Here is a 13023-nt window from a genome sequence, read left to right as displayed (position 1 = left end):
ACAGATCACACTCGATAAAGCTACAAGAAGTGAAATACAGGGACTTCCCTGGTGATCCAGTGGTTAAGACTCTGCGCTTCCACTGCAGGGGGCACGGGTTCAACCCCTGGTTGGGGAGCTAAGATCCCGCATGCCATGCAACCAAAAGAGAAAAAAAAAAATTTAATAAATAAATAATTCTGTTTTTAAAAAAATGAAATATGATTTAGACAAATCTTTCATTGAAATTTCCCTGCCAAAGAATAATTTTAGTAATAAAATAATTTCAGTAAAGTGAAAATGGAAAGAGTTTAATTGCACCTTATAGAAAATCAAGCAAGGAATTAAATTGGATTAAAGTTGGTTGCTCTTTTGGAGACATAGGGAATGTAGACAGAGAACAGAGCCTTACAGTGAAGCCCTAAGACATATCTATATGAACCTTTGGAACATTCAGAGGTAAAGAAGATAGAGAACGAGCAAAAAAGATGAGAAGGAATGGCCAGGGAAGCCGAAGGAAAATGAGCGGTATGGAAATCAACACCAGAGTCTTTCAAGAAGGAGGGTGGGGTCAACTGTGTCCACTGATACTGAAAGGTTGAGTAAAATGAGGACAGAAAAGTGACCAACAACCAAGTCCTTGGCTGAGTCCTCCTCCTTGACCCTCCCTCTAAATGCTGGAGCTTGCCAGGTCCTTAGATTTGTTTGTCTGGGGTTTTTTTGGCCTCACGGCGCAGCATGTGGACCAGGGATCGAATCCAGGCCCCCTGCCTTGGAAGTGCAGAATCTTAACCATTGGACCACCAAGGAAGGAAGTCCAGATTTTTCCTTCGTTTTTTTTTTTTTGTTCCCTAGGTGATCTTATCCAATCCCATCTACATATTAACACCCCCCAATTTTACATTTCTAACCCTGAACTCTCTCCAGAGCTCAACTCCTATAGCTAACAGCCTGGCAGACATATCCATTTAGAAGACTAACAGGCATCTATCTCAAAGTTAACATGTCCAGGGACGTCCCTGGTGGCGCAGTGGTTAAGAATCCTCCTGCCAGTGCAGGGGACACAGGTTCAAGCCCTGGTCCGGGCAGATCCCACATGCCGCGGAGGAACTAAGCCCGTGTGCCACAACTACTGAGCCTACGCTCTAGAGCCCCTGAGTCACAAATACTGAACCTGAGTGTCACAACTACTGAAGCCCACGCACCTAGAACCCGTGCTCTGCAGCAAGAGAAGCCACCCAATGAGAAGCCCGGGAACCGCAACAAAGAGTAGCCCCCGCTTGCCACAACTAGAGAAAAGCCCGCGCGCAGCAACGAAGACCCAAGGCAGCCAAAAATAAAAATAAATAAAGAAATTTTTTTAAAAGTTAACATGTCCAAAAAGGGGCTTCTGATATCCCCTCCACTCCCATCAGAACTTCTCTTTCTCTTGTTTTCCATAGCTCAGTAAATAGCACCATCTACATAGCTGTGCAAGTCAAAATCTTGGGAGTCATTCATGACTCTCCTCTGCACATTTTCCTCCTCCCCTAAGCCTATTCATTAGCCAGTCCTGAGGTGTCACCTCCAAAGTCTCAACTACTCTTGAATCCATTCCCATCACTCTGTATCCACTGCAACCACCCTAGATTCATTTCATCATTATTGGTCACCTGAATTATTACAATGCCCTCTTTAGTAATCTCTCTGCTTCCTCTCATATCATCCCTCTCACACTGATCCTTTTTAAGGATAAATTAGAGCATATCCCTTCTCTTTTCAAAACCTTCAGTGGCTCCTCATTTCACTCAAAGAAGAAGCCAAGGCCGCTACAATGGCCTATATGACTCCTACATGCCTCTCTCCACTATCACCCTCCTTTTCCCCCACACCCTCCAGCCTCAGCTACTCTGTTCACTCTGCTGCACTCACACTGGTCCCTTGCTCTTCCTCAAACACACCAGGCATGCTTCACCTCAGGGCCTTTGCACATGCTCTCTTTGCTGCCTGGAACACCCTTACAGACATGGCTTGCTCCTTCATCTTCTTAATATCAACATCACCATGGCCTCCCCTTGCCACCTTTTCTAAAATTGCAACGCCTCTCTGAAATACTTCCTTGCTTTATTTTCTCCCTAACACTATCCTTATCGTACTTCTTATATTTCTGCCTTGTTGTTTACATGTTTATTATCTGTGTCTCCATTCAGCCTCCACCCCCACCAGAATGTAAGTTCCAGAAATCTTTGTGGACAAGAATGCTTATTTACTGTTATTCTTGTGCCTAAAACAGTGTCTGGCATAGTCAGTCTCATAAACATTACGGAATAAATGGATAAACAACTCTTTTGAGAAGAGGATCAGAAAAACACTGAAGTACCTGGAGCAGGTTATGGAATCCAGGGTAGTGAAGGTCAAAGATGGAAGTGACTAGAACAAATACATGTGGTTACAGTAATGACCTGGTAACTAGGGACCAGTTGATGCTGCAGGAGAGAAAGTGGACAACTGCAGAGCTAATTCTTCCAGTAGGTGAGAGGAGATGAAATCAGGATCACAGCTGTGGCTTTGGGAGCAGGTCACCTCCTCTGCTGTAGCAGGAAGAGGAGAGCAGATGGTTGCAGAAGCTGGCAAGGCAGTAGACTGGATGGAGGAAGGTGAGGCTTCTATTTTCTCCATGAAGTAGGAAAGGAAGTCACTAGCTGGAAGGAGTGTGGAGGAACAGAGCAGGGGAGATTTGAGGAGAGGGGGAAATGCATAAGCCTGTAGGAGCTTGGAAAAGGGAGTTTATTGGAGGGGAGTGGCCTAACCCCCAATAATTTCTATCAAGTTCCCTCAACAATTATCTCCTCATTCTTCTGTACAGTGCTGAGCAAACGCAGTTTCCAGAGCCCTTGGGTCCAGAGAGCCATCATGAGTTTCCCGCACCCTGGAGTTAGCAGCAAGGAGGGGGAGGCTCTCAGCTCCCAGCCACCAGCTCTTCCAGTGCCTGCTTCAGCCGTGTGCAGGCCCCGGAAGTGGGCCTGCGCTGCAGACTCTCAACCTCCTGCAGGCCCCGGTTCTGCGGCACCAGGTGAGGTCAGACTCCGACCTCTTTTACACCACACCCTCATCCCGAGGCCCCGCCCACTCACAACTGCACCTCTTGGCCCCACCCTTTGACTCCAACTAGTTCTCTGTTCAGTTTTTCAAGCCCTCTACTGGCTCCGTACCTGTGAGGCCAGGCCCCCAGCAGCTCTACTCTTGTTCTTCCTGGGTCCAACAACTCTGAATTCCGGCCTCCCACAATTTCTGGCCTCCTCAGTTCTCCCAGAAGCTGTGCTCTTTGGCCTTCGGGCCTTGCACCAACGAGGTGGTGAGTAACCCTGGTGCTTTACCCATTAGCCCCCCTCCAGCACTCCCTTCACAGGCCAAGGTTCCCGAAAGCCCCTGTATCCTGGACTCCCCCTGTGGGTACCCGCCTCGCTCTCACCAGCCTCTCAGCCACTTTTCGCACGCAGTTAGTGCTCTGCAGGCTCCACGAGTGGTCCTCCCAGCGGCTCCACACGTGCACGCAGGGCTTGTGGTGACGCAGGGGCAAGCAGAAGTACGGCCTGGGCGGGATGGAGAGGAGAAGAGTCTGTGAGGGGCAGTCCTGGCCGCTGGGAATCCCCCAGTGCCTTTCTTGCAGCCACGAGAAGCACTCACCCGCTGCCTTCCATGGGCTCAGGCCGCTGAGCAGGGGTCCCCAGCTCCTCCTCCTCCACTGGCCCGACTCCCACTTCCAATTCCAGCAGAGGCTGTGCCTCCCCTTCCGCACCCTCTGCTCCCTCCCCAGCCCTGGACCCTCGGCTCAATTGCTCCTTCCGGAGACCTGCATGACCTGTCAGGAGCAGCAAGGGTCAGCGGGTGCCAGGCTGAGAGTCTGAGGGTCCCCTCCCTCAACCTCCTCTGCCTCAATAGAAGTCAGAGCCCACCCCTTACTGAAGGTCAACTGTTCCTTCCAGGGGCCTAAGTCTGGAACAAGAGTGACCACCCTCAAACCCATGGCCCTTGGGGTTTTGGCTAGGCCACGCACCCATGGAGATCTCGAAGCTGATGGGCTGGGAGGCCATGGCGGGGTCCATCATGGTGGCCTTGAGGAGCACAGTGAAGAGCAAGTCATGTCCACAGGGCGCCAGGGCGTTCTGGAAAAGGCGGGTCAGGCTGGAGTCAGCCTCCACCCTCCCAGTTTGCAGCCCAGGCTATGCTTGGCTACAGTGCCCACAGAAAGACATTGCAACCAAGTCCTAGAAGATTCTCTGCTGGTGTCCTCCCTTCCTCTGCCCCTTGTTGTTCCAACCCATTGGACCCGGGGTTTAGTCCTCTCTGGCTCACCTCTGATTTGTCAGCCCTCCTCCTTCCACATGAGCTCTTGTACACAAGAGCACATGTGTACACACACTGCAGTCTTCACCCAGGCCTCCAAGTTGAGACAATCCCTACCCCTGTGTTTTTCATGCTTGGGAGCCGGTTACACACTCCAGAGCTGAGAGTGACCCTGCCCCTTTACGAAACTCCAGCCCCCACCTCTGGCAGCGGCAGCAACTCCTCCACCTCCACCTCCACCTCCACCTCCACCTCCACCTCCATTGCTCTAGGAATCTCAGGCGCATCAGCACTGGAGCTGGCATCCGGGTGCTGCTGAATCCCCGCTGGAGTCTGGCTGCGCCTGGCTTTCTTCTTCTTTCCCATGAGCCGGGACAACCTGGACCCCTGTGGGGCCCGGGGAGGCTCAGGTTCAGCTCTCCCTTCCAACACTTCCATGGACACAGGCACCAGCAGGCGGCCGCAGAACCAAATGCCTTGGCCAACGCCTTCATTGAGACTTTGAGGACCATCCCGGAGCCCCCCGCTGGGGGGTAAGCCATAGAGAAGGACCCAGGCCAGGCCGAAGGTAGGGTTAAACCCCGCTGTGGGGGACACAAAAACAGTGTTTTGGAGGGAAGCATGGAGCAGGTGGGTACTGGGTCAGTGTATGCACCACACCCGTAATTATTTCCTGCAAGGTCAAAGGGGGAGGGGTGTCAGATTGGGCCTCGGCTGCTCTGGAAGGGAAGCCTGCGAACAGCTGCGGACCAACAGCTGTGGACCAAGACCTGGGAGCACTTCTAAACCTGTTCTCTTCCTAAAGGCGCTGCGGACAGGAGAAATGCCCTAGGGGCGGAGCCAGAGTCAGGACTCGGGTGGAGCTACAGGTGACGCCCTAAGGGTCCGGAGTAAAAGGTTAATGTGGACAGGGCTTGTTTTCGTGCGTGTAAATCTGTAGGGAGAACAGGGCTGGAGTGATTACTGGATATTCAGCTGTAATTAGGATTTTGTCAACGGAGCCAAACCGAGGGTTAGGGTTTGAAGTCTGCGGGCGACAGGTGAGGTTCCGAAGGAAGGAGCCGGCTTGGAGCAAGGTTGTTATGTGGCGTGGACCTGACTTTCTAAGCGGAGCTAGGTCGCGAGGATGGGGTTTGTAGTCGGGGGCGGGACCCAGGGCAGACAGGGCCCAGGCGGAGGCGGCACGCGTCGGCCAGATGCGCTCACCCGCCCGGCCCGGATGCGAGATCTGCCTCAGGTCCAGCACGTGCGTGGCGAGGGCCACATCGACCAGGGGCGCGTCGTCCCGTAGCTGCAGACGAAGGCCGCGCGTCAGCGGCGGCAAGAGCTCCACGAAGCTCAGCTGCTCGTTCCACTCGGGCGCCGTCGCCTCGCCGCGCACCAACGTCTCGCCCTGAGCGCGGCGGCGAAGACAGGCGGAGAGGGGTCAGCGCGGATCAGGGCCTCGGCCTCCGCCGAGTGGGGACGGGAGGGACTTACCTGCTGCCCCAGGAAAGACACCCGCACATAGGGGTCCATGAGGACGCGCTAGTCGTGCAGGGCGCGGGCCAGGTTGCCCAGCAGGCCGGGGCGCAGCGCCGGAAGCCCCTCGGCGCGGTACACGCGCACTCGCAGCCGCGCCCACGGCCTCTCCGCTGGCAGCCGACGCGGCAGCAGCAGGTTACTAGGGGAGCCGGGCGCTGAGGGGCCCAGAAGCCCGAGGCTCGGCCCCTCCCCGTCCCCGCATCCCGGAGGCCACGCCCCGTCCTAGTCTCCCCTCCCCATCTCACCCCAGCTCACTTCTCAATGTCCGAACTGTGGCCTGGGCCCGGGGGTGGCAGCGGAGGGGGCAGGTCTCCGCGCGCCCTCACGGACAAAGTGACCTTGACGAAGCCTTTGGTCCCGGCGCGTGTATCCCGGCGGTCGTGCAGAGAAGCCCATTTCTGATAGAAGTGGCCATCTGGGGACGGAGGAGCGGACCAGGGGTCAGGGGAGACCGGCGGGATGCGCAGGGTGGTCGTGGGGCTGCGATGCGAGTGTTGGACAACGGCCGGGGTTCAAGTCCAGCTCAGGAGGGAGGAGCGGGAGTGCGCGGAGGTCAGACGTCGGAAGAGATTGCTGTCTCACAAGTTAGTACACTGGACTCAGGGCCCAGAGGTTCAGCTTCCCTTGTCCGTGCAGAGGAGTCTCAGTGAGGGGAGGGTTCAGTACCTGGCTGGTCGAAGATAATGCCCAGGTCCATCCTGAAGGTGCCTATCCGGGTGGCCATAAAGGGAGGGGTTTGCGAATGGAAAGCCTGGGGAAAGGTGGCGTTAGTCCTGGAGCTTCGGCATCTCCCCTTCTCTGACGGAAACCTCTCACCCCTACCCCCTCACCGCGATCTCCAGCAGCAAGTCCTGGAGGTGAAGCCGGGTCTCATGAAATTCAAACAAGAAGTACTGGGTTGAAGTGGGGAAGCGAGAGAAGTGAGAGAAGGTTATACGTGAAGGGTTCACGCCAGGTGGCCCCTGCCTCTGGCAAAGAGAACACCCTCCTTCCCCACCCTTCCTCACCACCACCGCCCCCAACTCGGAGACCACACCTCTTTGCACCCTTTCCCCGCAGAGCCCTTAGCTTCAGGCCCGCCAATAGGCTCGCTTCCACCTAGGCCACGCCCCCCCACAGTACTTATCCTGGGTCCCGCCCATTCCCTCAGGCTCCCCCTTCCTTGGTTGCACCCACTTCGTTGAAGAAGGGGCAATTTGTCCTGCGCTGCGTGGCGGTCACTCGGCGTTGCTCCCCAACGCGCACGGCCACATAGGGATTAATGTTGACTCCCACCAGCTTCCGGGCCTCGAGCACCGTGACCCCCATCTAAAGCGTGGGGAAGGGGGAGAAAAGGAAGCCAAGCCTGCCTCCGTACGAGGGAAGAACGGGTGTGGAGGGCGGGTGGTATTCCCCAAGGGTTCAGGCCTGGAGGGGGAGTGGTGGTACCTGGAAGTCCTGGGCCCTGGATACCTGGAAGGGATCCCCGCGGGCCAGGCCCCGAGCTTGGCTTCGGAGAGGCTTACAGTCAGCTCTCACTTCACTTCCTCCCCCCCACCCCGCCCTCCACACACACCCTTGCTTGGTGCTGGCGATAAGATCTCCTCTCCCTCTGAACTTTTGGATTCTGAGTCCCTCTGGCCTTATCTTGCCTCCATCTCAGCCCTACACTCAGAATTTGACTCATTCCTGGAGCCCTAAAACCATTCATTCATTCAGCAAAGATTGATTGAGCACCTTCTATGTACCAACACTGTTTTAGGCACTGGAACACTGCAGTGAACAAAGGAGGCAAAATTCCTTGCCCTCATCAGGATTTCATCACTTTCATGGGTTCCAGAAGCCATGTGTGAGCCAGTGTAACTGTGTGTGAATGTAGCAGTGTCTATGCCTAGGAGTGAATGACCCTTGACCCCAGGATATCCAATCCCCACCCATACCCTGAGACCATGTGTTTGTGAGGGTGGACAGGCATGGGCCTGCATGTATGAGTGAGTGAGGTTGACACACTGGTAGGCTATGGGAGCAGGTGTTCAGTGGGTACAAGTTACCTCTTGAGGGGGCTGAACACGACGCCAGAAAGCTCCACATCAGGCTCGTCCTCCAGCTCCAGCTCCAGCTCATTGTCCTCATCGTCCTGCTGACCTACTCCTCGAGCTAGCCTGCGGCCCAACGCCGCTGCCCACCGCTCCAGCGGGGCCTCCCCAGGCCTGACAGGAAAGGCTGTCAAGGAACATGTCTTGGACTTATCACCCATCTCTGGGCACCCATCTCTGACTTCCCTGACTCTAGGACCCACCCCTGCCCCTTGGTCTGACCCCTAACCTGGGAAACCTCTAGTTCCAGAATTGTCCCCTGATTCTAGGACTGACTTCTCACGCTGGAATTGGTCCAGTACTTATCTCAGACCCAGGGACTGACCCCACATCACTGGCTCCCAATCCCAAGACTGACCCTGTAATCCCAGGTCATCCCCACATACTTACTCCAGCTCCTGGAAGCCCACATTGGGAATGATCAGCTCCGAGCTGGAAGAAGGAGAAATGACAGGAGAGGGCCAGGCCTGACTACAGAGCTACAACCTGGGCAGCATGGGTCCAAGGGTCACCATATCCAGCAGATCCACAGTGGAATTGGGTACCACTTCTCCCTTACCAAGGCCTGCCTGGGCCTTGGTTAGGTGGGTGGGAGGGTTACCTGTCCCGAATGGGTGCTCCAAAGTCCTCTTCTGCCCAGGCTCCAGTTTCACCCTCTGGGGGCTGGTACTTCAGGTCAATCTCCACCTGGATCTAAAACCAGATACACAGTAGGCCTTGGGCCCCTCAAACTACCCTGATGCTAAGAAAAGCCCAAAGACAATGCCTTTTACTCCACCTATAAACAGAGACCCTCCTGGCCTGCATCTCTGATGACTTGTGGTTCCTCTATGATCATTAATAATAGTGAGTACTCATAAGCTATCAAGAGCTTACCTGGTGCAAGTAACCTCTTTAAGGGGGCCAACACAATTCCAAAATTCTCTCATCGCTCTTGGAAACCCAATAATGTGGCCTTCACAGCTCTGCATGGTCTGGTCCCTGCCAACATTTCCAGCCCCATCCCTTATGGGGTTTGCTCCTGCCCTGCACCTTGGTTATGCTCTCTCAGGGCGCTGGGCTTTTGCATATGCTGGTTCTTCCGCTTGGAACATTCTCTCCTCCCACTTATTTATCTCCTATCGTATCCTTCAATTCTAAGCTCAAACATTACTTCCTCAGGGAACCTTTTCTGAACCCCAAATAAGTCTCCTCCCTCTGTTATACATTCTCCCAGCTCTTTTGTAACACCCATCAGTGGCAATTTTACATTTATTTGTGTGAATATTTGTTTAATGTTTGTCTCTCTCTTCAGATACGGAGCTCTAAGAGGGCAAGTCCTTATCTGGTTTTGTTCACCACTCAATCATCATTGCTCAGCACTGCACTTGGCTTATAATCAGAGCTCAACGAATGACAACAGACTGAATGAAAAGCTGGATATTTTATACAACTCCACATAAGGTAAGTGAGGAAACAGCCTAGAGAAGCTGAATAATTTGTCCAAGTTCTCAGCTGGGAAGTGGTGGACTCGAGATTTGAACCCAGGTTCATTTCTGCCAGGCTGTACTGCCCCTCCATGAAACACCAGGAAGATCCAGCCAGGTTCATCTTCGTCCCCAACAGGAGCTGCGCCTGGTACAGGGTCAGGGAGCAGCACGGAGCTCCTTATCTTCTCCCCTTGCCATACAACCCTGGCCCTCAGAGCTGAACCCGATTCTTGGCCTGGGGGCTGTAATGAAAGGCGCCCTGGCTCAGGGGCCTTGTTACCACTCCTGTCTGGGTCTGGGTTTTCCCCTCGGAGAAATGGAACCCTCTATCTAGAGGGACTCTCAGGCTTGGGGGTGGCAGGCTGGGGGCTGACGGAACTCACCAAGGACACGCGCAGATTCTCATCCACTAGGGCCTCCTGAAGCACCAAATGCCCTGCAGTCTGTAGCTGCTGCAGGGAGATCACCAGCGTCCCCAGAGACCTGGGGGTGTGGCATGAAGCAGAAGAATGACCCTGGAGAATGGTCGCAAGCTTCCCTCTACCCCTACTTGCATCCTTGGCTCCCCAGGCCTGCTCACCTGGGGCTGAACACACGGCTGCAGTTGACCACCTGTACAGACAGTCACTCCCCAGCCAGTGGAGCCCCATAGTGTGGCCAACGGAACAGCTGGGAATAGGAGGAACCTTGTGACACCCAATGCTCGGCTGACACTGACCCCTAATCCAGAGCCTATTCCCAACCCTGAAATAGGAGCCAACCCTAAAAACTGAGAGCTAACTCTATGACTGATCTCCTAAACCTGGAACCAACCCTCCCAAACTAGGGCTGATCTGGGGCTAACTACCAATCAAGAACTAATCCACCCCAGTCTTGATTCTGACTTGCCCAAACTGAGTCTAACCTCTCTAGCCAGAAACCAACCCCACCTCCTGAGACTATACCTCCCAAAGCCAGGAATAAACCTCCCAAACCCAGGATGGACTCAGATGGGGCACAGATCAGCTTCTCCCCATCCAGAATCCAACCCCACTGACCTCACCGATATCTGCTTCTTGACCACAGTGAATTCTCCTTGTTTTCTGGATAAAACCTGCTCAGAATTGAATCTAGTCATTTATCAGCTCCTCCCCACGCACACAAAAAATCATCCCTCCATTCACCCTTGGCCCAGGGTCTAATCCCCCTGGACTCACCCTTAAAGAGACATAGAAGATAGGGAGGGAGGGAAGCAGAGAGTTGGAGACATTGGGCTTGGGGAGAAAGGGGACAGGCTGTAGAGATGCCTAGGGATGGGGTGGGGGGCCTGGGGAATGGAGGAACTGGAGCGCCCCAGTTCCAAAAATTCTCAGAGCACCCCTGCAAACCTCACCTCGAAAGCTGAGTGTCACTTGTCGGTCATGGGTGTCAGTCACCGCACACACACGGTCAGAGCCATTGTCCCAGGGCCACTGGCTCTGCCTCTGCCTGCTTGCCCTCCTGCCCACCTGCGCACCCACCTGAATCGCCTCTGACTCACTGGACTCACCCAGCAGGTTCAGCAATTCCTGCCCTTTAGTCAAACACAAAATCAGCAGGCCTGGGGGTCACGGGTAGGGAGGAAGTGGGAGGACAGAGAGATAGGGGTAAGGTCCCTGTGGTCAGCTCAGTCCTCCCTGCCTGCACCAGCTTCAGCCTCCTTCCTGCCTCCTTGTAGGGTGGGAGCTGCGACAGGGTGGGGATGGAGGCAAGGGGAGAGGGCCAGACCCCAGGCTAGTCTCTGCTAGCCTGTGAGGACTCGAGGACATGGGACCTCATGTTGTTCCTTGTTCACCTCACTGTCCTCAATGCCCAGCTCAGGGTCTGGTACATTGCAAACCCTCAAAACACTGCCCGAATGGATGTATTAATAAATGAATCCCCGAGCTCCCAGTATTAGCATGTAGGCACTCAACACATTTATTGAATTAGTGAGTGATTGAATGTGTGTCCCTAGCTTGTACATAGCAGGTGTTCAAAACACTTCTAATCCAAAAGCTAGAGGTCCTTCACTTGGGGTTTACTGGTGGTTTACTGGTGAGTACTGAACTCCAGGGCAGGATTTTGGAATTCTAATCTTTGGTCTCAGGAAAATCCTTTCCCCTTTCTGGACCAATTTGCCTAGCTGTGTGATATGCACAGGATGAACTGCACTGCTTTTCAAAGTATGGTCCCTAATCAGGATCACACATGTGGTTGTTAAAAATGCACATTCTGGGCTTCCCTGGTGGCATAGTGGTTAAGAATCCTCCTGCCAATGCAGGGGACACGGGTTCGAGCCCTGGTCTGGGAAGATCACATTGCCGCGGAGCAACTAAGCCCGTGCGCCACAACTACTGAGCCTGCGCTCTAGAGCCCCTGAGCCATAACTACTGAAGCCCGTGCACCTAGAGCCCGTGCTCCACAACAAAAGAAGCCACTGCAGTGAGAGGCTTGTGCACCGCAACGAAGAGTAGCCCCCGCTCACTGCAACTAGAAAAAAGAAAGCCCGCGTGCAGCAACAAAGACCCAAGGCAGCCAAAAATAAATAAATAAATAATGCACATTCTGGGACTTCCGTGGTGGTCCGGTGGTAAAGAATCCGCCTTACAATTCAGGGGACGTGGGTTCGATGGTCGGGGAACTAAGATCCCACATGCCTGCAGGCAATTAAGCCCGCATGCCACAACAACTGAGCTCGCGCGCCTCAACTGGAGAAGAGAAAACCCTCGTGCCACAACTAGAGGGGAGCCTGCGCACCGCAAGGAAGAGCCTGCGTGCCACAACTGAGACCCGACACATCCAAAAATAAATAAAATATATAAATAATAAATAAATCTTTTAAAAAATATACATGAACATTCCTGCGCCCACTCTAGAAATGCTAAAGTAATATCTCAAGGTGTGCCTAGGAACCTGAATTTCTATAAGCTGCACTGGTACTATCCTGTTGCACAGCAGGAGTTTGGGAACATCTGGTCTCTTGGCTGTGATCATGTGTGATTCCTCATTCCCTTCTAGGTGACTCAGATGGTCTGAGTGTGGGTATGGAGATTGGTGGGTACTGAATTCTCACCCCACAGACCCCTGGTGAATATGGGTCTGGGAGAGGAACCCACAGATCCCTGAGGTCAGAGTTCTCTGGCCTAATGACTAGGATGAGAGGAGGGGCCTGAAGGGTTGTAGAGCAAAAGAGACTAAGAAACTAAAAAGACTTTATTGAGAAGTGCTGTGGGTGATCCCTTGCTCCTTAACATTTATTCGTTCACAGATATTTGAGCACCTACCACATGCTAGGCCTATCTAGGCGCTGGAGGATACAGTAGTGAACAAAACAAAAATCCCTGCCTTCATAAAGTTTACTGCTGTACTGAGAGTAACAGGTTATGAAGAAAGAGAGAAAGAGAGAAAGGAAAGAAAAGAGAAAGGAAGGAAGGAAGGAAGAAAGAAAGAAAGAAAAAGAAAGAAAGAAAGAAAAGAAAAAGAAAGAAAAAGAAAGAAAGAAAGAAAAAAGAAAGAAAGAAAGAAAGAAAGAAAGAAAGAAAGAAAGAAAGGAAAAAGAAAACACATAGCATGTCAGTAATAAGTGCTAAGGAGAAAAACAAAGCAGGAAGGGGGATAGAAATTCTTTTACGCAGAGTGTAGTTTTGGAC

At 53.3% G+C, this 13023-nt stretch overlaps 1 protein-coding gene across 1 annotated transcript in view; it reads right to left on the bottom strand.

Annotated features, from left to right (window-relative positions):
• LOC118880983 (fer-1-like protein 4) overlaps nt 1-10490 on the bottom strand; it is a 46094-nt gene extending 35604 nt beyond the window's left edge. Inside the window, 18 exon segments of the mRNA XM_036825230.1 lie at nt 2923-3019; nt 3431-3551; nt 3646-3820; nt 4016-4124; nt 4507-4889; nt 5512-5698; nt 5785-5968; nt 6085-6244; nt 6496-6580; nt 6660-6722; nt 7006-7137; nt 7258-7318; nt 7860-8018; nt 8295-8336; nt 8506-8597; nt 9757-9856; nt 9954-9985; nt 10416-10490. Of these exon segments, the coding sequence (XP_036681125.1) occupies nt 2923-3019; nt 3431-3551; nt 3646-3820; nt 4016-4124; nt 4507-4889; nt 5512-5698; nt 5785-5968; nt 6085-6244; nt 6496-6580; nt 6660-6722; nt 7006-7137; nt 7258-7318; nt 7860-8018; nt 8295-8336; nt 8506-8597; nt 9757-9856; nt 9954-9985; nt 10416-10490 (2257 nt within the window).
• Between the last annotated feature and the right edge of the window lie 2533 nt (nt 10491-13023).

The sequence above is a fragment of the Balaenoptera musculus genome, chromosome 15, assembly GCF_009873245.2.
Source record: "Balaenoptera musculus isolate JJ_BM4_2016_0621 chromosome 15, mBalMus1.pri.v3, whole genome shotgun sequence".
Classification (NCBI taxonomy): domain Eukaryota; kingdom Metazoa; phylum Chordata; class Mammalia; order Artiodactyla; family Balaenopteridae; genus Balaenoptera; species Balaenoptera musculus.
Note: the sequence above shows the minus strand (reverse complement) of the source record. Positions and strands in the feature narration are given on the sequence as shown.